Here is a 25,615-nt window from a genome sequence, read left to right as displayed (position 1 = left end):
TTTATTGGAATTTTTAAAAATGAATGATCTCTACCTTGAGTTTTCATTCTGTGCTGTGCTTACATGATTAAAGTTGTTAAACTTCACATCAGTCACTTTTGGTAAATATTATTAAACGTTTAGCAGTTTTTGTGGAATTCATTTTTACTATGCACACTAACAACCTCCTGCATTTCTTCTTAATCTCCTTCTCTACCAGTGTCCACAGATATCCGGTCCTTGGTCACACAGTTAGGAGAGAGACCTTAGCAGTTCATAAGCCCAAGGACCTGGCTGCCAACATTAACTCCCTACCTCACATTCTTCCCAGTCGTCCTGCTGATCTGCTAACGTTTGCTTACATCACATTTTCTTCTACCTCGTGCCTGGTGGTTCAGTCAACTCAATTTCTTCCCCCTAATGTGCATAACCAGCGTGCCCTTCACTGCACTTTTACCTCATGCTGTGGCATCTTAGAAGCCTGAGCTGCTGTTAAGTTACAACCTGCTTCAAATATAATACAGTACAATTAGTTTGACCCAGAAGTTACTCAGGTTGCGCTCGTTGCTACAGCCGTGTTTATAGCAACAGTTCAAGCTGAGGACATTTTTCAAAGCTACTAACCACCAGGGAACGTTGGACTATGTAAAGGGGTCGGCATTGCACAACCGTCTGACTGGCTGGCTGGCTGATTGATTGACACGCTGTTCTTAGCCAGTTACACCACCATGACTTAACTACCGAACCATCCCAGTTAACACTTACAATGTCCCAGTGGTGTAGAGTTACACCAACTCCCCCAATGAAGGAGAACAGCACTCTGTTGTAAGAAGCTGAAGAGCAGAGAGTAGGTACTGAGCCTGACTTTCTGTTATCTATTTCATTGATCTTATCGGACTGATAAATAACTGAGCAGATAAATAAAAGGACTATAACAATGATATATAGAATGCAACCATCATGCATGACACTGAACATGACCAGAACCCTTCACACAGACATTCATGAATGAGATGCAACACAAACTGCGAGTCAAAGATTAAAAAACAACACCCTGTTTTGTTTCAATGTGGGCTGTGCTGTACTGTTGCAACGCAAGATAGAGGGGGTGTAAAAGTGTGTATTTTCATTTTTAAATCTGAGTCAATTTGTTCTGAACCAATTAGCCGATACATTTAATCACTTAGTCATTTTTAAAGCATAAAGGTGCTGCTTTTTCAGTTTTAAATAATTGTTAATTGAATATCTTGTGGATGTCTGACAAAACAAGCAATTTGAGGAATATTCTGACATTATGTGTAGATCAAATGATTTATTGATTAATCAAGAAAATACCAGTTGATACTTTGACCTCGCTGTTTAAGCTGCAAATATCATGCAGATGTAAAAGGTTTGTTGTTCTGGTTAACATGACTTGGCTTTTATGTGCAATATGCAACAGCAGGGGAGACACAAGATAACATCCACTGTAGTTGTTAAGTGAGTAAGTTGGGAGTAGACCACAGCGTTCACAGTGCTGAAATGTTCTAGTGAGAGTTTACTGTGCAGTGCTAGGATGTGCTGTGTACCACAGCATCGGCCAGTGAGAGCAACAAGGGGAGATGAGATGGACTGTTTCTGGATGAAGAAATCAGCACACTCTGTTCTCCTTGTTCAGGGAACAGGGGCTGGACTGGGGGTGGGGAGGCGGGTTTGAGTGTCAGTTTGGCCACGGGGTTGACATTATACTCCTACATTCCCCTTACGTCTTAATTGTTTCAAGGTCCTGAACAGAAAAAAGAAAAAGAAAAAAGAAATCTGGCTGGCTCTCTCTCACCACACCCCCTGTGGAGAAAGTGCTACAGACTTGCAGATGGGATCCAGAGAAACAGACAAGGCCACAGACGGACAGGAAGATGTCTCACAGATAGAGGAGCATGAGTCAAACAGACAAACAGACAGGCAGCGTCACCTCAGGGAGACAGACAGGGAAGCTGCAGGAAGGCCTCACTGGCTACTTCCCAGGTTACACAAACAGCTTCAGCTCTGGACTTAATCTGCAGCCAGCTAGCTAGCACAGCCGCAGACAGCAGGGCTGCCTTGAGAGAGTTAGCAAACCTGACTCACTCTGCAGCCTGCATTTATGCGCACACACACCGACACATGCACACACATTACAGAGGACAATGACAGAGTGTCTCCTACTGTATCCCCTTCAAATGAGCGTGATGCTCTCTCGTTAATGAAATGACCCCCTTTACTGGTTGCAGCCACAAGAGAGTCTGCCAGTGAACATTCAACAGCACAGTGACTAAAATAGGAAAGTGTGATCTATTCATCGGAGCGGCAGTGTCCTCTTGCAAATACACTGCATGCTTGTAAATTTACAGGAATGTGAGGTACTGAAGGGTGGGAGTTGGCATGGTCTCCGGTATTATTTTGTGTTTAATATCCCAGAGTCTCTTCTTACCTTCAGTCATGAAGTAGGGGATGCGAAACCTTCCTTCTAGGACTCTCTGTCGAAGCACGGGAAGAGTGGGCCCATCGAAGGGCAACGCACCGCACACCAGCACATATAGCACCACCCCCATACTCTGTGAACATGAGGGGAAGGTGCAGAGAACAAGGTCAGGAACAATCATTAGATTAATCAATCAGAGGTGTAAATAAGTTTAAAGATTTTTGTTTGCATTCACAGACTCACGCTGTACACACAAATGTATGAGGGGCTGTTAGGGACACTATTCAGAATTACCATGAACTTACCATGTACTTTTTCTCTCACATACACATATGAAACTAAACTCATTCACATACCTCACACACATACAAGTGAAATGCTTTTACAAACACAACTGAAACACACACACACACACACACACACACACAAACAACTTGTTAGGGGTACATTTCTGTACATTTTGGCCTAATTCCAATACTGTGGCCTAGACGGTAAGTGCTACAGACGCGAAATTCACAGGGTAGGTTCAGACCCATGACACGATGGCAGTGCCGATTCGGATGGTATAAGACACATCTCTGTGCGATGACGTTTTCATTTCGCTAAATCGCGAAAACTGAAAAACTACAAACTCCTCCGAAAGTGCAAGTCCGTTCGGCACAAAACTTGGCATGGAGCATGTCTGGACCAAGCCGATAAAAGTTTGTAGAGGGAATTTTGATCCGCCAAAAAACATCCTAATTATAACCTAACAAATTTTTGATGAAATGCAAAAAACTGGATGTGATGTGATATCTTAGGTTTGCAATGGCTGATCTACACAAAACTCGGGGAACTTATCTGCCTCGCCCTTCAGATGGGCTGTGTGAAATGTGGTATCAATCAGCCTCTAGGTGGAGCTAGTAAGCGTATATCAAATAACACTCCCATAGACATACATTCATTTTATATCTCCGTAACCGCAAGTCCCTTTAGTTTATAACTCTGGTCGTTTATTCTCCACGGGCCCCCGAGCCACGGCGGGGTGCCCAGGTTGACTCGCGCGGACTCGTGGCAAGGGGGGCGGCTGCCGCTGGGAGGCTTGGACCCCGCTTACAACTGCTTGCAGTTCTAGTTTCACTTGTATCTGTATGAGGTTTTCAGTATAAGTTCGGTCTCATATGGGTATGTGAGAGGAAAAGTACATGTACATGCATGGTAATTCTGAATAATGTCCCTAACGGCCCCTCAACCAAATGCATGGTCCTTCACACAGAAACACAAGAACCCAGAAATTTAGTAAATGATTGCGATATACAGCATGCTACACGCTGTGGTTGGGAAATGAGTACCATATGACAGGAGCAAAAACTGCTGACTTTATCATCAGGACTTTGTTTCCATTGTTAGATATATAATAAAAATTCTCAAAAGCATCTGCTGATTTCATGTGACTCAGTAATGTAAATGTTAAAATTGCACTCAAGGAAAGTGATTGCCAAAGATTGACATGCAAATTCAATGTATGTTTCATTGTATTTGGAAAACAATATTTAAAATAAAATTGTGCAATTGTCTACCTCATGCATTCACTCATCTTACCCAGATGTCTAGCTGCGGGCCCTCATACTGTTGGCCCTCAAAGACTTCTGGAGCAGCATAAGGCGGGCTGCCGCACCACGTTGCCAGAGGCTCCCCAGGCTGGAAGAAGTTCCCGAATCCAAAATCTACACAGGGCAAACCAACAGGGGATGTGGTGGGTGGGTTGGGAGGAAAAGTTCAGATAATTTCAAAAATTAAAGTTTGTAAAAACTGTAACAGGCCCTTCCAATTTCTGCTGTATGCATGGTGATAAGCAGCAGCTTCCGCAAAAAGGCGGAACCGCTAACTTTAAGTATTACTTGTGACCATAAAAAGGGAAGAGGTTGAGCACATGGTGAATATTTATCATATAGCTACGGTGGTTGAAGTGGTCAAACTGTACAAAGAAAATGTCCAATGGCAGACTACACCGTGTAACTGACAGTTTATAAGTATCTCCATGGGGTGTGAAGGTTTTGCATAATGTAATATGTGATCCACATATTTGTACGCTGATGTAATGGGCCTTTGTATGAGGTAACCTCCCCTGGAGACAGACATGAGGTCATCAATGCTGTGCTCTCATTGGCTGACTGAAAAAGTCAGATCTGAATCTTCAGAGGAACAAGACAGAGAAGTCTAACTTATACTCGCACAAATTAGAGACAAAGCGTCGAGAATTTCATGTCTGCCTTTCATTAAAATCCAACTAAAAGCTGCAGTAATATCTGCCAAATCACTCTGAGCCCTCTAGCATGCCTGCAAATACTCAGCCATTCCTTTTTCTTCTATTAGTTCATATCATTCTCCCTCCCCTCTTTCTCAAACCTTCTCCTTTCAACAACGCTTTGTCTCCTCTACTCATTTGGTTGTACAAGCCTTGCTACTAATGCTTGCTTCTGTTGCTGAGATCATTAATCCAATAGTGCATCAACAGAAAATTCATTAATCACCATTTTGTATTTGAGTCATTTATCAAGAAAAAACATTTGATGATGTAGCTTCTCAATTTTTTGGAGGTTTTTATGTTTTTTTTCTGCCTCATTACCACTGTAAATGTGTATCTCTTCAACATGTGAAGGGCACTGGTTGGTGTCTTCAGACATTTCATAGCCTAAATGATTAACATGTCAGACATGTGACAGATAATATATAAAATAATTCCATGCTTAGTTAGTTGGGACCCTGAGATGGCATCATGGGACCTGACAGCTACAGGAGCAGACAATCAGGCTGACTTAACCCCCCCCCCCCCCCTTTTCCACAATTCGAAACAGTTACATAAACAGAAAAAAACCTATTGCAAAACAAATAAATGACACTGATAAAAAAAAGCTGACTTACATAATGGGGCTGGAGGTGATGTGGGTTCATGTTCACTCACACACACACACACACACACACGGCAGTTTGTGAAAGAGTATGTGTAACCAGTTCCTTTTCCTTTTCTCTGCATCATGATACTTTACATTTACCAAGAAACCATCTACAACCTACTGTACACTATACTCAGACTGACAAGCACACTCACACACACACAGCATTATCAATTCATCTGCAGATTATTTTGTTGGGAAAATATTTTGTTGATTCAACTTTATGGTCATTTTATAGGATGTTGTCGCACGCTATTGCATTATAAAAAATGAATAACACCAATCAGTCTAATGCAATGGAGTTCAACTGCACCACAAACTACATCCTGCAAAATGATCACCAACACCTCTATAAAACGGTCTCAAGACAAGCTGAACATTATAACCTTAATGACGGGAGGATTTATTGCAGGACTATTGTATTAGTGTGCATTAATTTTAGCTAGGTGTCCCTAAAAAACTGGCAACTGAGTGTATGAAACAGAGACAAGCATCAAATCCTCACATTTAAGAAGCTGGAAGTAGCAGATATTTGTCCTTGATAAATGACCTCAGTTATGTTTATTTTCTGTCCACTGACTTACTGATTAATTTACTGTTTCGGTGTGTGGGCATCTGTAGGCCAAATGGTTTTAGAGGTATACCATATACTGTGATCACAAGATCTGGCTGGGGACCTTTTGTATGACATTCCCCAACTCCCTTTCTCCCCTCTACTGTCCACTTTCAAATGAAGGCAAAATGCTCGAAAAATAAAAAAACGGGATGCGGTGACGGTGATGAAGAATCTAGACTGCATGCTGTGGTTTGAATGAATATAAAAGAAAAATATGGAAATTATAGTTCACTAGAAAATACATGTAGTAATCAGGTTTGAGAAATCAGCGCTGTGCAAAATTGAGAGATTTGACACTGTGTATGTGAGTGCATGTATTCAATCCATCTAATTACCGCAGTGCAGGTAGCGGCAGGTGTGGTTGAAATAGCGTCGAGGGTAAAGCCACAGTGGGGTTTATTACAAGTATGTTTACTGTCTGATGCTGCTGTGAAGGTGAGATGTGAGATGCAGGCACAGCGGAGCGGAGCTGTGCAGTTGGGTTTGTCGTCAGAAGCTGTGACCCATTTCATGGAGCTGAATACCGAGCAGACTGGTTGACGTCAAACGCTCCGGCGCGCTGCAGGCTACTAACAGCACTCATAGCTCAGCAGGAAGGGTGGGGTGCGGGAGCGTCTGTGTGTCGCGCATAACATTATTAGCATAATATTACCCTAAACATGTCACACTGGAACACACACCAGCTAACAGCTTATGTGTGTGGATGTGGCAAGTGTATGAGTGATGTCATCATGCCGCAGTAAGAGGACAGCAGTCAAAAATTTGTCATTTCTAACAAGGTATGGTTACGGCTGCAGCTCAGGATGCATTGCCCTCACTCTTTCCTTCCTCTTCTCGTGGCTTTTTGTCTCCTCTCTCGCACTTGTTATCACCTAAAAACTTTTTTCTCTCTCATTGTCTTTCTCCTTATATGCTTCAGGTTCCCAAACCCTAAGCCTCTTTAACTCTTTTTTTAATTGTTTAAAAGTGAGACTATGTCAGTAGTAAGTAACAAATTATTCCTCCTTACAAAAACCACATCAATTCAATACACTCATGGGTTTCCCAATACAACCTTACTACAATGAGCAAAAGGAGTCCAACATGTACGTACACCTTTGTGCCAAAGTTCGGACAGTTTTGGCAGTTTCACATGAGAGATATCGGTGCGTGTTTTACTCTGTGCTCTTCTCGCTTGTTTCGAAAAGTAATTACATGTACCTCTGAGCACCAACCAGTATTTACCAACATTCGAATCAGATCAAAGTTGCTGGGTTGTTTTGTCAATGTCAGTCAAATCTGATCAATCACCAAAGCAAATCCACACAGTCCTGATGAAGTGGATTAGTTTTTGAGTGTTATACTCAAATACCAGAGTTGGACTTAAGTGGCACACACAGTGACTTTAGACTCGACTTGAGAATTGTCCTCGAAACACTACAGACTCGACTCGGACTCAAGGTGGGGAACTCGTGGACAATGTTTATTTATCTGATGAGCTTGCTGTTATTCCCCTCCCTCCGTTACCTATAACCTGCCTACGTAACACGTAGTATCAGCTGCGTGCGGCCACATGTGTGAGAGGACAACAAACACTGGCAGCAGCTGTGCCATTCATCATAAACTTTGGCTTTAAAGCTTCATACAACAAAGCCCAAACAAAGAAGCGCTGAATGCAAAATAGGTTAGTAACCTGAGGTTAGTAAACATGTTTAGCTCAGCATTGGCCATCTAACGTTAGCTTGCTTCTTGCTTTACATACGACCTATGCGAGGTTAGGTCTGACTGTCGTTCGTGCACATTACATGGTTGTGCTCTGTAAGTGAAAAACAGGTTACAGTTACAGAATTCCTTATAGCTATGCCGTGTTATAAGCAGCCTGGACTGAACGCAGCAGGTGATACAACATTCATTATAACCACGAGTGACTTGAGACTTGACCTCTATCTCAAAGATTTGTGAGCATCTCTTTGGTCATGTGAGAAATTGAATGATATTTGTTTTTGAGAGTGGTTCTCCACTTTGCTTTTTTGTGACCATAGAAACAAAACACAACCCAAAAGTAAGAATATATATTTGTATATGTTGCTGCTAAGCCACAAAGGTTGCCTCCTCTCCTCCTCTGATCCGGCAATTTGTTTTTGTTTTTGTTATTTCTCCTCCTCTGTTTTCGTCCTCTTCAATCTGTCAACTTGAATGTAAAGGGGCTGTTTGAAGTGAAACATGAAGGGCACCCCCCGCTGCCGCTTTTCCCCTTTCCTCTCCAGCCACCATGAGCATGACCTTTCTTTGACTGACCGCTGCCTGGTTAAGCTTCATACAGACTGACCATAGATGGCCTTTAGAACGAAGGGAGACAACACTAGACTGCAGGGTATACCCAGATGCACAGCATATTCAGTCACTAGTACTGAAACCACTGGATTATTGGTCAAGAAACACAAAACTAAGACAATAAGCAATTAGCCTACCTGTTTAAATCATTCATCAAGCAAAAATGCCAACATTCGTGGGTTCCAGGTTCACAAATGTTAGAATTTGCTCCTTTTACCCGTTCTATATCACTGCAAACTGAACATCTTTTGATTTTGGACTGTTGGATTACCAACTGGACCAAGTGAGCAACTGCCTAGGGGCCACAGACCTACAGTGGGACCAACGGCTTCAGGTTCACAGTGTGACAATTAGTTAATGGTAATTTAAATATTTATTTGATTTATTGCAGAAAGTTAGCTAACAGAGGGTCTTCATTTTATTTTTTAGTTTCCTCCTCTTGGTTTAGTGTGCTGTTCATTTTCATTATGGCATTTGTGCGTGTGGTGTTGGAGGACAGATGACAGAAAACGCGTGGCACTTTCACCTGCCACTGTCTTATACACAGTCTGCAACATGCATTTTACTGAGGGCCGTTTTACCAATGCATCGGCGGAGGCAATGGTATCAGCAGTCTTTACATGCAGTTCAACAGAGTAACAGACCCCCCCACTCCCACTGCCGCGGTAAAGTAAGCGCACCATAAAACATAGTGGGAGTTATCGTGTGCAGTGCGTGACAGGACCATCCACTGTATGATTGATAACAGCTGATACGCGCACATTAGTTTCTATCATGGGTAAGTATGTAAGACAGTAAAGTGTACTAAACTTTACAGTGTAGTGATGTTAACAAAGCATATCTTTAGTGAACACTCCAGCCGGTCAGTTTTTGGTTGTCATGGTAATGTATTACGTCCGACTATTAACCACACCCCCATTCTCTGTTTGAGAAAGAACGTTCACCAAAAACGGCAGGTAAGGATAAAGAATGCTTAAAAGCAAGATTACAAAGGGTGTATCTTAAAAGACATTTCTTAAATGGAAATTAGTTTTAAAATCTTTTTTTTTGTTTATATTGTGCTTAGATAGTGCATTTAACTACATGACTTTGCATGTAATAGACACAAAATAAGAACACAATGCACAGAGTGTGGGAAGGGGGGCGCAGGTGGGGATCAGTAGGGGCACATAGCATATTTCTGTCCAGGGGCCCTCTAGTTGCTTAAACTGGTCATGTTGGTTGGGCAAAACTGAAGATTCAAGCTGGAAAACTGTGATGGACATTTTTCAATATTTGTCAGACACGTGACGAGTGGTGATGGTGCAGTGGATAAAACGCATGCCTTTGGTGTGAGAGACCCGGGTTCAACTACCCACTGTGAAGTCCACCAATGTGTCCCTGACCAAGACAGTTAACCCCTAGTTGCTCCAGAGGCGTGCAACCTCTTACTTGTAAATATTATTGTGAATAACGCAGGCTTTAAACTTTTAAGTAAAATCGGCTTTGCATATATTTTATGAGGAAGGAAATGTATTCAGCACCTTTGTTAGATCTCAAGGTGACACACAACGCACTTTGGTGAGTAACAATGAATTTTTCTAACATGACTTAAAACTCCACAGGGCACCTTACAAAGTCTAAAAATTATAAAATAGATTAACTGATTATGAAAATAACTATTAGACACAGCTCTAGATGCAGATGACCAGCATAAACACAAAAAGAAAAATTCACCTCTCTTTCAACCTGGTTAAACGGATCGCTGTACGGACGTTTGATGTGATGACTGTCTCTCATGGACAGTACAAATCTGACATATTTACTCGTCTGAACTCCATGTACTTGAGCATGTTGTGGGTAAGAGAAGCACAGAATGTACCTTTCTGCCAATGTCCTCCCGAGAGACGTTTTCTCTAATCACAAGCCAGGTAATGTTCTGCTCATTGTTTTCCTGCTTCAAATCTAATCTGCTGCGCTGACAATCGGCTGTGAGTCAGACATGTTTGTGAAAATTACTGCTGGGGTAATACCATCTCCAGGTTATCATCTTGGAGCCTTCTGAGAAACAGTGGACAGGATGATGCAAGTATCAGTTATTGTATAGTTCTGTCTAATTTGTCCTGACTTAAAAGCCACTGATCCCTGGCCACAAGTTATATGTTAACAGGGATGCTCATCTGTCATTTTCCTCACTTGAAATAACATTTATCAGACTAATAAACAGAGATTTTATTCTACTATTTAGAATCCATGACATGAAGTCCTTTGAGGACAAGAGGCCACCCCCGAGCACACATTCATACTCAGTGTGTCTGGTATCCTTTCTCACCTGTATTTTTAGCCGTCCTCATGTGATCAGCTCACCTTAGATGGATTCTAGCATCAGCTCTGAATAAAGCCCAAGATAAACCTTGGCCTCTTTCAGAACATTGTCAACGCTGCAGCCCTGCCACCCTGCTATGTACTGCTCCTTATCATTCTTCCCTTTATTCTCTCATCTGCCACTCTGTCTCCAAAGTAGCCAATCCATATAATCACCTCCTTGCCTCCTCCAATTAAACCCAGACTCCTTTCTGCCACCATCCTCATCCCCTCCCGGTCCTTCACAGACACCCCCTTCTCCTAGGTATTGACACTCTCACTAGCTAGCTCTAAATGCCAGTTGTTTAATAATCACACTTTGAAGCTTGTACAACAGACCTCCAGCTTAATTTCAAATCTCTGCCATTAGGTATGTTCCTCTTTTTGTCCCCTATCTTTAATGTTTTCTTCTCAAAATGAAAGCTAGGGGTCACTGGGGAGGGATTTCTGGCACATGCCTTTAGATTCTTGCTGAGATATCCGTTGCGGCATCTTTCAGCCAACAGCTATCTCGCAAGCAACCTCCGACCACTTCTCAACACTGTGCAAATGGCCTGGGCAAGTAGTTAAGACATTTTTGAACTGCACCGGCACTGAGATCATGGCAGGCAATGCATCAAAACTAAATGATTCCATAAATGAGTTTCTGGGTCCTGCGCTACGTTGTTATGGTACCTGCTATCTTGATGTTCATGTGGCCATCCAGCAGCAGATTCTCTGCCTTCAGGTCTCTGTGGACGATGTTGCGGTTGTGACAATACTCCACTGCCGAAAGGATCTGCCAGAACTTCCTCCTGGCTTCTAGCTCACTGAGACGGCCGTGCTTCGCCAGGTAGTCTGCAGCCAGATAGAGAAAGAGAAGGGTGATGTGTCATGTTTGAAGTATATGCAGATAATATTTTACATTGACTTATATAACATGACTCTACAAGCCTTTCAATCACAGTATAAGGTATCACTTTGTGCAGCTGAAAAGAATGCATTAGTGCAGGTTTTTCATTCCACACAGTGTTGGCGGTTGTGTTGAAAGAATAGATTACTTTTGATGAGGTGCAGGCCAGGTGTCAATAGTAGCTGTAGCTGTTCTACATTACAGCACGCCTTGTAAAATGATTCAGTGCAAAATGTAGAATGTAATTTTTCTTTGGAAACCCCAATTCTAACCCTGTGTGTATGTGTTTAAGTGTGTGTGTGCTTAAGAGTGTGTGCGCATCTGTAAGAAGGCAATATTTCACAGTGGAAAATGCACTGTGTTGTCATAGCCGGAGGAGGAAAGGAGAGGACAAGATTTCTGAGAACTGGCCTCCTGCTACAGAATGTCCACATAAGTACAAGTTGGAACATGGTGTGAGTTGGGGGAGGGGGTGGTTAATGGGTCGTTTAATAATGATCCAGAGTTTGTCAGTGTAGGATTGCATTGCACACATAGACAGTCAAACACACTTGACAATTAGTGGAATAAATCATGATACCAATGTAAATATGGATCTTAGTTCTTACCCAATGAGTAACAAAAACATCTGATTCTTCTGCTTATCCAATTTATCTGCTTATTTAGTAAGACAGATTAAGTTTGTGATTGTTTAGAAAGACGCATGTAACCGAGGCAAAAGTCATAAATTTTACTGTCTTTCTCCAAGCATCCAGATCACTGGCCTTTTTCCTCATTGTCTGCTCTCACACTGCCCACACTGTTTTTATAACCTTTCACACTCAGCGTTCCCTAACTCTAACAAAGTCGGCCTGACAGACTATTTACAGGACGCATTATTTTTTTGCAGCCCCATGAACTTTGGAAAGTGTGGTGTTTGTTGCTGTCAGCAGGGTTCCTCTTCACACCTCTCTGTCCAGATAGCCTGCAAACTCTTCAATTCACACTCTGTGGCAAACAAGATAGGACACTGTTGTGTTGGCTTTCCTTCCAGCTGGCATGAATACAGACCACCGACCAAACCTGACGACAATGCAGAACAACCACAACAAACCCAGCCAACAAACCTTCATATATGAGTAAACGGAGTGTGCAAAATTCAAGGAACGCAATTATGTGGAGACCCACATGGTCAATCTCAGAAGAGCATTTTTGTAATCACAAAGCAGAAAGGGAGTTACACCTTAGTTTGCTCGAGATAATAAAAAACAATGTTTTGCTTGGCCTTTGCATTTGTTAGAAATACTTCATATCTTTTTACGCAAGTAATAGTAATAGTGTTTTCCCTGGTGTGCACACACATTTATGCAAAGATAAGATCACTAACAGAAACTAGGCCTCTGCCAGGACGCACAGAAAAAGATAACTAAACAGGAGATATTTAAAGTAGAGCAACATATGTCCTGAGGCCAATGACATGGATCACATTAACATCTCGTCTTAACAACTGTGTATTGTCTCAACTCTGAGTTGACTTAAGGCCAGACTGTACAATAACAATGACTAAAGGCCATAAGTTGCACTATTAAGCTTCATGGAGATGATGCTGTTCCATCATTAACAGCATGGTTGATAAATAGCTAACATCTGACAGAGTGAGAAACCTGATTAGACAGTGGCTGGCAAATTCCATAGAGGAGGCCATTTAGTGACCAGGGCAGCATTCATGCAACACTGCTAATCAAAAACACACTGGGGAGGGGAATGTGTCGAGGAGGTCCAAGTATGCGCCTGAACAAGTAATAACCGTTCTGGGCTCAAACATCTCCGTTTCTTAGTCAGTTATTGGTCTTGGTCTTTTAAGGTGTCAGTATGCTTTAACTGAAGTGCTTGTTGGACAGATCAACAAGTTATTCAATTCGAGCATAGTATCACCACGTCGTCCGATCACAACTGAACAATAGGGTTTGTACTTCACCAGTTGCACTCGAAGGCAGGGTGAAACATCTGAGAGGACTAAGACACGATAATCATTCACAAACTGAGATAACGGTGGAGAACAGTTTCAGAAAACTTTCCTGTATGGAATTCAGGGTGTAGCACTCATTTGTACACACAAAAGGTGACTGAAGTTGTTTTGTGAGGATAAAATAAGCTTAGTGCTGGCCAATCACTGTGTGAAGTGGGCATGCCTGTGGACTGTCATTTTCTGAAAATAATCAGGAAAAAAACCCAACTAAAATTTTTGGACAAAAGCCCACCTAATTCTGATGTTGGAGCAGTACACAGCCCAAAGATATTCAGGTTACGATCATGGAAGACCAAGAAAAACGGAAAATTCTAGAAGAACCAATAAATGGATGGGATTCTGGCTTAAAAACATAACAGATTAATCAATTACTACTGGTTTCAGCTCTAAAAAGCTTGACTATAAAGATGGACGACACGATAGTTCCCCAAATATGAAACCATCTCAATCGCCTCCTGGTGGCTGGCTGCAGTATAAGGTCATAACCCCACAATGTTAGAGGACGGACATGAGGCAAACTAAAAAATAAAATTACACATCTACTTGCTCTACCGTAGCACTTGAAAAAACAAGCCATTACATTAAGCAATTAACACTGCGCAGCTAAACACACACACACACAAACATATGTACATACACAAATCCACATAATGCAGCATATTGCCCCAGTGGAAGCATGAGTAATCCAGTGACACAATGTTGGCGAGGGCCTGGACCTCAGCACAGTGAGGCATACAGAGCTGCATTCTGGGAAAGCGAACAGAACAAGTATGAATCATAGGGGTATTAGGGAACAGCTCAACAACCACTGTGTCCCACTTCTGCTGAGAGCAGGGTGAGGAGCTAAATCTCTTAACAGCTGCTCAGGTTTGGAAGGGACAAACATCATGTGTACAAACTGGCTTGTTGGCTAGACCTCTGGCTGGACTTCAGACAACACCGTGGGGCGGACATGGGGAGTGTGTGTGTATATGTGTGTAGAGGACAAGGGGCAAACACACACTCTGTTTCTACATCAGTAACTGATACCCAAACCGCTTAAATACAGCAGCCACATTAAAGTCACATCTCTGCTGGTGTTGAGATATGTTGGTGCTGATTTAATACTGGCACCCTCAGGGGTTAAATTGGTCTGGAGCCAGCTGGAGCTGAACCCGTTCATCCAAGTTCTAACCTGCCAAAAATCAGCTGCAGCTACTGCTTGTGACAGTTAACTTCGCTTCCATGAGATACTTAAAAGAATGTATTCAAGAGGTATTCAAATTAAATTTTGCCCACCAAAAAACAAAGCTCATAACTTACTAGAATACCCTTTCCATTCAAACTCTCGGGTAATTTTGCCCAGCCTCTAGTCAGGGCAGGGTTGAGTAGAGTTGGGTAACACGTTCAAATGCTGCCTTTGAATTTATGCCACATTACTCCAACAGAGTTTTCTATTTAACTACCAGAATGTGCAGGCATGTGATAATGATATAATTTTTTTTTCTGAATTAATTTAATTCAGTTAGATTTGACTGATTGACATGCTAAATAATTGCTCACAATCTGGGAACAACTTTGTTGCTTTTCTGTGAAGGTTCTCAGTCATCCAGGTCATAGTTATCCAAAGAAGGTTAAAGTCAAGGGCAACTGGACTTGGTTGAAGATACTAGAAGACGTTTCATCCCTCATTTGAAAGACTTCTTCAGAGCTGACTGACTGGTATGGAAACTTAGCTCTTTGACCTCTGTGGGATTGTTCGCCAGGATCGTCGATACCGCTGGTTCGTTAGTGCTCCTGGCTGTTTTACCGACAGTCGTTATGGTTGTTAGAACCACCCCAGGCCAAGTCTGAACAACCATGGTTGGTATCTTCACCTGAGGCCAAGAGGTTACGTTTGTTAAGTTTCCTGGGAAGTGATGAAAGGACAGCATTGTAAGTGGGGGATAAGTGGTGGCGCAGACCCCCGTCCTCTGTTCAGCAACGGCTTCTCAACCCGGATGTAAATGGCTTACTTGACACCTCTTTCAAACCATCCACCCTCTGTCTAAAATGTGCACCTCACTGCATTGGACTGCATTCACTAGATTGCTTTTCTTGTGTTTGGGTGTGCGGTCTTTGGGGTGCACCAGTATCTGTCTTAGTATGTTCCTGGGTTTAAAAAAAAAACAACAATACAGGGATGTTTCAGACTGAAGAAATCTCTTGGATGAGGGACGAAACGTCTTCTAGTATCTTCAGCCAAGTCCAGTTGCCCCTGACTTTAACCTTCTTTGGATGACTTTGTTGCTTCTTCAAAACAAATAAAACATGACATTGTAGTGAGTGCCAAGTAAAGGCTTGATTACATTGGATTACACTCACACAGATGAATCCCTGAAATACTCCTTTGATATTCCTACAGGAATGTATAACATACAATGTATCTAGTCCTCGATACTGAAGCCCAAATATAATTTACATCATGTGAAGTGTGTGATTCAGACTGAGACGAGTTATAATACATACTGTTCCCTACGGTCATATAGGCCTGGTCAGTTTGCACTGAGCTCTCCTTTCATGGTATTTTTATCTCCTAAACAATTAAGTATAAATGTTTTCTATTAACCTGCTTCTTTTGCCTGTAATCATGCCTAGTTGGACTGGATGAACAGCTGCTTCTTAATGCGATCAGAAAGCCCAACCATTTACAGACACAGAAACAGGTGTTTCGATGTGTCACAAAACACTGTCAGTGTGTGAGTGGCAATTAAAAACAGTGGGTGTTTTTGTCAATTAACAATGACGCACGCAAATTCATCTCTGCTCACTTTAGGCTTTCAATCCTTTAATACCCTACCAGGAAAAAATAGTTCTAATTTAGGAATTAATAATTTGCATTTTGCCGAGGTTACTTGAAGAGGCAGACATATAAATTACCCCCAAAATACATTTAAATCACAACCACAGGAATATCCAAACATTACAACTCTAAACAACTCTTTATTAATCTCTATTCATAATTTGTAATCTCCTCATGATGTCCAATGTTGGTTGTGATAGTTCAACAGTGAGAAGAATGGCCCTTCACTCCCAACCTCTAAGTAGTATTACTTTAGAATAAAAGATACACAGCTTAATAACGAAGTTCTGACATTTGAATATTTGAATCATACAACATAGGGTGAATGGTTAAACACCAAAAAAGAATTAGATGGCATGTTACAAGTGAAATGTGATGATTTACCTAGTGTTGTAATACTCAAGACCGGTCTTAAGACCACTTTTTGATGGTCTTGGTCTTGTCTTGGACTCAACCGCATTTGTACTCTGTCTTGTCTCGGTCATTGAGGATTGGGATTTTATTTCAAAACCAGTCAAGACCATAACTTTGGGAATATGAATAAATTGCTTTGCATTGTCCGATTTATTTGTTAAGATCCTAACTTTGATTGGATGTAAAACATTTTGCTTCAAATACAACCAATAACGCTAATTAAAAATGTTTTGTTACCGTTAACGACTGTCACCCCTCAACGCAATTGTAAACATGGAAAAGGAGTGTTGGATAAAGATGCTTACGGTGATTTCAGCTATTTTTGTGTATGTGTATTTTTTATTTTTTTTTTAAATGGGAATGTGGATCTTTCAGATCAATTTGAGAAGTACATATGATCTTGTTCCACATTTTATTTTGTGTCATGTAATGTGGGGAACTGGTCTTGGTCTTGACTCGGTCTTGCCCTCCCTCGGTCTCGACTTGGTCTTAGCCCCTAAAAGTCTTGGTCTTGTCTCTGTCTCGATAAACTCTGGTCTTGGTCTTGACTTGGTCTCAGTTTTGGCGGTCTTGACTACAACACTAGATTTACCTATTCCGTTTAGTTTATCTATTATAGTGCAGGGCTGCCACTTTGTGCAGATGTAAACATCTAAACAACACCATGTTATCTACACATGTTCTGATTTATGTATTTATTACTAAAACACTAAACAGTTTCCAAATGTCTGCAATCAGTGACGAAGATGAGCACAAATTACCTCAGCTCAAATGCAGAAAAACAATTCCCTTCTTGCAATTGTTCCTTCAGCAGTTTGATCCTTGAAAGCTGCCACGCAAGATGCTGCATGTCACTCAACTGATCATGTGGATGGGTAATGCTAGTTGCACCAGTCATGTAGCGACATTCAGTAGTGTTAGTTAACTGAACGAAGGATGGTTTTTGTTGAAATAGGAAATTATAGCCTTGCCAGATATGCCTTGGTACCAAACAACTGGTCCTACTTTGGGCCACCATTCCTCTATTGATTTAGGTTTTTTCAAAGTCAAAGCGGCCACACCCTGGCGGCCGTCAGATCTGAAAACTGACCCAGTAAATGTGAAGGTTTATGGTGACAGAAATTGACAGCCTAAGTAGGCTACATAAGAATGTGTCTCAAAAACAGTATTTCTTTGAAGTCTCCCTGTCTTATTTCCTTTCCATCAGTCAGACAAGAGATCTGCATGAGTGATTCTACTCACTGCCAGCTATTATACTCCCCTCTCTCCAGCAGTGCTTTCTTAAATATGCATGCCCTACATTTCCCCACCACCTTCCAAATTCAAATGGATGTCCCCTGCTTTCGCCTCTATTCTCCTCTGCTTCTTCTCGCCTCCTGCCTCTGCTCTCTGCAACTCTGCTTTATTTGCGGCTGACCCAATTTCCAGGTTTGATCCATCCTGCGGTTTTGAGGCAGACTGTGGAGCACCAGACTGACAGACAGACACAAAGGCACACCAACAAGCTGGCACGGATGCCTCTGCTGTGCCCATTACTGTGCCCACCCACCCCTTTGCGAGAATGAACCCATCACTCTCCGCCTCCTTCTACCAAACCCAGCTCTGCTTCTTTGTCTTTATGGCTCCAGACACACACACACACTCACGCACATATACACACTACCCCTCCTGCTCCTCCACAATACAATTCACTGTTTGGTCTGAAGAGAGAATCAGAGGCTCATCCATTGTCTCCCCGATTCGCTGTAACATGGTGGGCTGCTGAGCGTCCACATAACTTTACAGCTTCCACTCCTGGTAACCTATGGCCAGGAGCGGACCTGAGAAATTTCATGTCGGAAAAGGGGGAGGCAACTCTCTGGAGGGTGACAGTGGAGGAAGAGGCTGGAGATCTGGCTTGGCAGCTTATCCATTAAGTCTGAGTGCATCATGACTGAATCTCCACAAAGCGTATTTGGAAATCAGAAATGATTGTTCAATTTTGTGAGATTGAATACTGCAATACTAGTCTAGGGCTGCAGCTACCAGTCGGTGTCTGTCTGGCTGAGTCAACGCTGCTTTTGCAGCAGCTGAGGATGACATATAAATGTCTTACATAACTATGTTATGTTGTGCAATCAGGGCAGAGGGGTCTGAGGAATCAGGACACAATGGTTTTATAATACCCCGAGACGATCCATAAAAAACATCTATGGATTATGGAAAATGAGGTTGACCAATCATGATTGGTTATTTAAAGGAATAGTTTGACATTGTGGGAAATATGCCGCTTTTTTGCCAAGAGTTAGATAAGAAGATCGATAAGGATTTCATAAATGCCTGTAAACTATGAAGCTACAGTCATGACACAGTTAGCTTAGCATAGTGACTGGGAATAGAGGGAATCAGCTAGCATAAGTCTATCCAAATCCAAAGGTAAAAAACAAACACAAAAATCTGCCTACCAGCAACTCTTAAGCTCACTCAATAACATTTTTTGTTGTAGTTTGTATCATGACCTGTCTATCTTTATCGAGTCAGGCTAGCTGTTTCCCCGTTTCCAGTCTTACCTTCCCTCTTCTGCATGTAGCTGCATATTTAACAGACATGTTTAAGAGTGGTGTCAATGTTCTCATCTGATGCTCTGCATGAAAGCAAATATGCATTTTCCCCACAATATCAAACTATTAGAGTGTACTGTACAGTGAGGGCATTGTAATATTCCCATCATTAAATAGCTTGACGAGGCTAACAGGATGTGCTTCTTGGTCTAACTGCATTAGGCAGCAGTGGCTAACACATATGTACTGATACAGAGGAGTATTTGAGTCTGTTTTATCTCTGTGCTTTTCTGGACTTAACATTTTTAAACCACACTCTTTTCTCATTCATTTGTCTGCTTCCCAACTCTCTCTAGGTCACAGGAGCAGGAGCTGCTGCTGCTGAGTCAACATCACAAGTGGAACACTGGCCTCAGAATCACTCACTCACTCACACACACACACACACACACACACACACGACTATTTAGTTTACTGTAGACTATCGCTGGAGTAATCCTCTCAGCAACTGTGTCTGGAAGTAGGCCGAGTGCAAACATTCTCAGACCGTCTAATAGGTGAGGCCAATAATCTATGAGGATCTTGATCCTCTTGTAGGTTGTCCACTTCAGACAGGTCTATGCTTGTGTGATAAATTTGTGAAATATGTGAACGTAAGATTAGCACGTCTACATGTTCAGAACTGGAATGATTCCATAAATTTTTGCTTTTGAAAAAAAAAAGTCCTGCAAAAACTTGATCTAAACAATTATAACCATTCAACAAATACAAACATATACAACATATCATACACATGATCTTTCTTTCCGGCGTACTGGACTGAGATCGCAGTGTGTACATACTGTACAAATGGAGCGTGTGTGTAGTAGAGATAGCAGTGCATTTAATGCTATGGAAGACGAAGATAATTTCTTATCTTCATGTACTATTCTTGATATGTTCTGACTTGTCTGTCCTTTCCAGCATAAGTGTTTTTATTTGTCTGTCACTCTAAACCAGTGTGTAAACCACTTCTGCTGAAAAAACTTAGTAGTGTACCTTGTAAGTTGAGACTGTCTGCTTGGAAACATGTATTATGTTTATATGGAAAGTCTGAGTCTACTTCCTTATTGGTCACTTTTGTCTCTCAAAAACCTGGTAAATGACTGACTATCTGAAAAAATTATTGTTTATAGCAAAGGAATCCCTTTTTTCCACGATCTGTCCCAAAGGTCCAAAATGAATACAGCAAGCTGTTTTTTTCTCTCTGTGATCTGCTTCCGCCACTTGTTGCCAAATGAGTGAAAATTGGTCCTATTTAGTCATTTAAAAATCATTATGAAAGACCTTCAGGCTGCCCCGATGAATTATAGATGCATTGTTGATGTGACATCTGTTTAGCTCATATTAAGACTACTGCCTTTGCTTCACTCGGCATAGTGTGAATTTCAAAAAACCTTGTCCCAGAGTCTCAAATGTAAGGATCGGCTGTTTTTATTTGTCTTCTGTGATAGAGTGTGGGTTGGGTAAAATAAATTGTGATGGGCATTTTTCAGACTAAATGATTATTTGAGAAAACAGGCAGATCGATCAATAATGAATAAAAACATTTGCTGCAGCTCTACATTTTTATTTAAAAAAAAACTTATAATAATCTAAACCAGACACCGTCAGCATTGCCCGAGATATTGTGGTGCACAGATATGTAGTGCCATCGTAAGAGTCAGCTATAATGTCAACACATATATGTTTGTCTTTGTCTGTACATTTTTAACAAATGTGTGTTTGAAAAGAGGGTCCTTCTTTATTGCAACTTTTTGCAGATCTCGCAGCTCTTAAGCATCCCAGCAGTTAAAGTTAAAAACAGAAAAAGAGTTTAAACAGACAGTATTCAGAATTTTAAGTGCCATTTTTAGTGCCATCAAGTAAGTGAAAATTGAGGTGTGACATTGTTGTTGGCCAACAAGTAGAAAGTAATCTTGATGTCTGGCATAATCGGAACATTCAAGTAGTAAACCAGTGATGATGAAAGTAATTCTGCACCACCTATGGTAATAAATAACTCTTTTTCTCTTTGAAGCTGCCTCTCTGCTGCCTTACAGGCCATCTGTGATGTAATTTTATATGACAAGAAAACAATGTCAGCACATTTACCACAGCAATTACCAGGTTCACGTGACAAAGGCTATATTAGGATATTGTTCTCAGATTTCCATTAAACGTGACCTTTGAGATTGCGGCTGGGATAAGTGTAAGAGCAACGCAAACTCAAAAAGACTTTAATACTTCCTTGTTTGTCAAAAAAATAAATAAAAAAAATACTACTGATGCAACAGTGTAGATTTTTTGTGCAACTGATATGGGGAGGACATGAATGAACTGGGTGGGACAATGTTTTTAAGATACTGAGCGCAGATTGATCTTGTACCTTAAAAAGATCACTCACCGAATATCTCCCCATTCTTGGCATACTCCGTGACTAAGTAAAGCATGTTCTTCGTCTCCATCACCTGAGAGAGGGAGAAGGCGAAGGAGCAGGGGCCGAGGGAGGGGAGAAAAGAGTGGGAGAGTGAACGTGAATACACAGAGCAGACCACTTTTCAATAGCACCAGCATATAATAATCCAAATGAACAGTCTCCTGCAACAAGGGAGAATTAGATAAGGAGAAAGAAAAACAATTGACCAAAATATTACACAACTAGCTTTCTCTGAGGTTCAACCACAGTGTCTGGCATCCAAAAAGTCAAGAGCAAAACAAAATGCATGAATGGCACAGGGTCTAAATATGGCATTCATGAAAGAGAATGGAGGTGGACGGATGGTGTTGCCGAGTATACTTGAATTGTACTTAAAACCTTTCAGTCCTCACACGGTGCTGTTTCGTGTGGGAGGAGGAGAACCGATTTAGAAGCAGAAACACTCGGGAGATGAATAGAATTAAATGTGGAGGGGAGAATCAGATGGAGAGGGGAGGATGAATCAGACACAGTGAGCCAGACATTCACACTAGAAATCCCACGCTCATTGTTTATGATCAGTTTTCCATCTGTTACACTGACCGATTCATGGATTTAGGAAATGAAAGCCAGTTTCTTTTTTTCCCCCCCTTTCTTTTTTTGGGTTGGCCCTGGTTGTGTAACAAACACTTTTTGTCCTCCCTGTATTGTAGAGCTAGAAAGCAACTGATGAATTAAGCCGAAGTATAGGTAATCAGTATTGTTCAATCAAAATATGTAGCATTGTGGGCCAAGACCGCGTCTAATATGGGAAATAAACGTCTCTCGTAGACATTTTGACTTGTCACAGCAGGAAAAGCACAGGTGCAACTAACTGTATTAACGATGGCTCTGTTTCATTTAGGTGTGCCAATAAACCAGCATGTACAATAGCAGGGCCTTGGCACCTGCAGACCTGAGTGGAATGCTGCCATTGTTAATGTTATTAATTACACCTGTGTTTGAAAAGATAAAATCTCCACCACGACAGAGCTCTATTTTCAGTATAATCGTTTGTTCCTGTGATGGAATTCAGCAGCTACATGCTAACTGACTTCATGCATTGTCTGTCAGTCACAGATCTATTAGCTTTGGGCAGCATTTCAACTAGTTCAAATAAGTTGCAAGTAGCGCTGGGTGTTGTTTGACATTTTTTGATGTGAGTACAGTAGAGTTTCTCTACTTCTTTCATTTTCATTTGTTTATCAGAGACAACACACATTAATTAACATCAACATGATATAACTATGTCAGTTTTCGTATACATTAACCAATACCAAAAACATACTAACATACTTTTTTATAACTTACTTTGAGAAATAAAATAAATATTATTCTACAAAACACTGTTTTCCTTTCAACAAAAGAAGCCAAAGTTCACCAAATGTTAAATGTTGTCTAAACACAAGCAGTGGCACAAGAATTTTTATATTAAAAAAAGTCTACAATTGTGAAAATTATAATTTTAATTGGGAACAGTCCTGTCAACTAATGACTAAACTACGTCTATGCCAGATTTCCATACATAACAATTGTCAATTCTGCTTGGGACTCATTTCAGTTGGTACCAAAAAAAGATACTGCTGTTTGATACCTAGCCCTACTTGCAAGTCCAGATTTCAAATCAACGTGACACCCCGTGCTTTTGTATGGAATGAGTAAAGTTCAACAGGATGTTAATACTGTGTTACAGTAGACCCTGTGGCTGTACATGTACCATTTATATTACATGGCTGCAGCTGCTTAACAGTAAAAGCCTTTATTCACTGCCAATGATCACTATACCATGTCAATAGAGTAGAGATAATACATTAAGTATCAGGCCTTTGCTGTCTAGAATTCCCTGCCTGGGGAGCTCAGTGTCCACTGTGTGTATCTGCTTAAAATTTCACTTTTATATTTTGTACACCATACACAGTATTATATGTATATAATATTTCTGACTCCAGACACTTTATTGGGTCCCATAGTGCCCCTCTCTAAAGGTGACCCATAACATAATCGGTCAGTGTTAAACCAATTAAAACATATAAAAATAACAATTAGTTGGTGACTTTGACATGTACTGGGAGGACATCATGATTAATTTGAAGAGCATCTCAACACACAACATTTTGTGACTTCCTGGAACATGGTTGATATTCACATGAAGTATTGCATTGGCATTACTATGAAAGCACTGATAATCAGAGAGTGATTTTGTAATTTTAACTAATTTTAACATTTTGACTGCCTGTAATCTTTGTGTATGTACACATACTCTTGGCAGTCTAGAATTAGAGGGAAAGTGGAAAGCTGAACACCTAAGAGAGTCAGAGAATGGTGACATGTAAACAGGGAAAAGAAGTGAAGAAAATGATTGCAGACTGGGGTTAACACAGAAGAGGTCACACAACGCATGACAAACTACAGTGGGGTCCACAGTTTGATTGTCTGTGTCCCTTCATTAGCTAGGGCTTCCCTTTGGGCCACACGGCTGATCCCAGCTTATGAAACTGGAAAGGAAATCACTAATTGACCTGAGCTGATTGGATGGATGGGCCGTTGGAAATTATAATAGACATCAAAATAACACAGCAGAAATCTGGAACACTGCCACGTGGTTGTGTAATGATAATGAACACTCATTTACTTTTCCTAAACAAAGTAACAGGACCCAAAGACTTATGTAATGCAACTGAATCACCAAAATTGTTGCTAGTGGTTGCTATTTTGTGCCAGACAGCGGACATCACGGTAACTAGGTGAAACAAGTTTCCCTTTGGCTAGATAATGTACCAACAAAGTACAACAGCAAGAAAAAAAACATTTTAGAAAAAAAACTTAGACTAAAAATAAATGTTCCCTTGCACACGTGGCAATGCATACAGCTACTATAAAAAAGGTGCCAAGGTGGCATGAGGGACATGACATTTATGGGATTTACTTTTTTAAAAATGCCTTTAGCCCACATCATACTTATGATAGTGCCTGTGCAATAACACAACTGCAAAGACCACGACACAGCAAGATTATTTGCTTCTTGACCTTGACAAATTTTTGCTGCATGAAAGCATGAAATCATATCACAATTACAAATGCATTTTAAAAATTAACCATGATAGACACATTTGCAGTTTGCCAGGGAAGCCATAGTGTACAGTACATTTTTGGACAGGCCAAAGAGACAAAGACGATTGGTAATAGACCTTGTTACTAATATCATTAGCGATGGAACTGTTGTATTCAAGTGTCCCAGTAAGCCATGACAATGTGACAGTGAACCAGCATGCAGGACCTGAAACTGAAGCAGCTAAATGGAGTTAAGCTATCATTAATTCTATTTACACTTGTGCTTTACACTGTAACATGTTAAAATGTCAACCATGAAAACAACTTTTGGGAACAAGAACAAGACCAGAGTTCACTATTAACTGTGTAATCTCTTAACCATAAACTCTGAATTGTGCGTCCAGTGTGTCCAGAGGATGCCATGCATAAACCAGGACAATACTGAGGACACATTTGATGTGCGCATAGCATGGTGCAAAATTAACTTTTTTTCCACAGGACATATGGCTAGTGAATGTTCAAAGTGTACCAGCCACTTGATAGATTACCATTGTTTTTTTGGCTGGTGAGTGAAGTAAATCTACCAGCCAATCGCATATTTTACCAGCATTTGGCTGATGGCTGGTGCTAATTTTGCACCCTGGCGCAGAGGCATAAAAAGTGTTGACTTACTTTATTCAGCATCCCTCTGTAGATGTTGTTTTTACTTATGGAATCACACAAATTATCAAATTACTGACCTACTCTGCTGAAAACGGACCTTGTCCTTAGATATCTATTCTCAAC

General features: G+C 41.1%; 1 protein-coding gene across 2 annotated transcripts in view; it reads right to left on the bottom strand.

Moving 5' to 3' along the window:
* The window catches only part of sik2b (salt-inducible kinase 2b), a 45,536-nt gene that overhangs the window by 14,333 nt on the left and 5,588 nt on the right, over positions 1–25,615 (bottom strand). The window contains exons 3-6 of one of the 2 annotated variants that reach the window (XM_038692313.1): positions 21,728–21,791; positions 11,303–11,464; positions 4,001–4,125; positions 2,429–2,552 (exon numbers count right to left, since the gene is read on the bottom strand). In XM_038692313.1, coding sequence (XP_038548241.1) covers positions 2,429–2,552; positions 4,001–4,125; positions 11,303–11,464; positions 21,728–21,791 — 475 coding nt within the window. The remainder of the gene's footprint in view (positions 1–2,428; positions 2,553–4,000; positions 4,126–11,302; positions 11,465–21,727; positions 21,792–25,615) is intronic. The other variant, XM_038692315.1, reaches the window with a different exon arrangement.

Source organism: Micropterus salmoides, unplaced genomic scaffold, assembly GCF_014851395.1.
Source record: "Micropterus salmoides isolate LMB-PRFRI ecotype aquatic unplaced genomic scaffold, ASM1485139v1 Ms_hic_scaffold_3, whole genome shotgun sequence".
NCBI classification, from domain to species: domain Eukaryota; kingdom Metazoa; phylum Chordata; class Actinopteri; order Centrarchiformes; family Centrarchidae; genus Micropterus; species Micropterus salmoides.
This window is presented reverse-complemented; position numbering and strand designations above follow the sequence as displayed.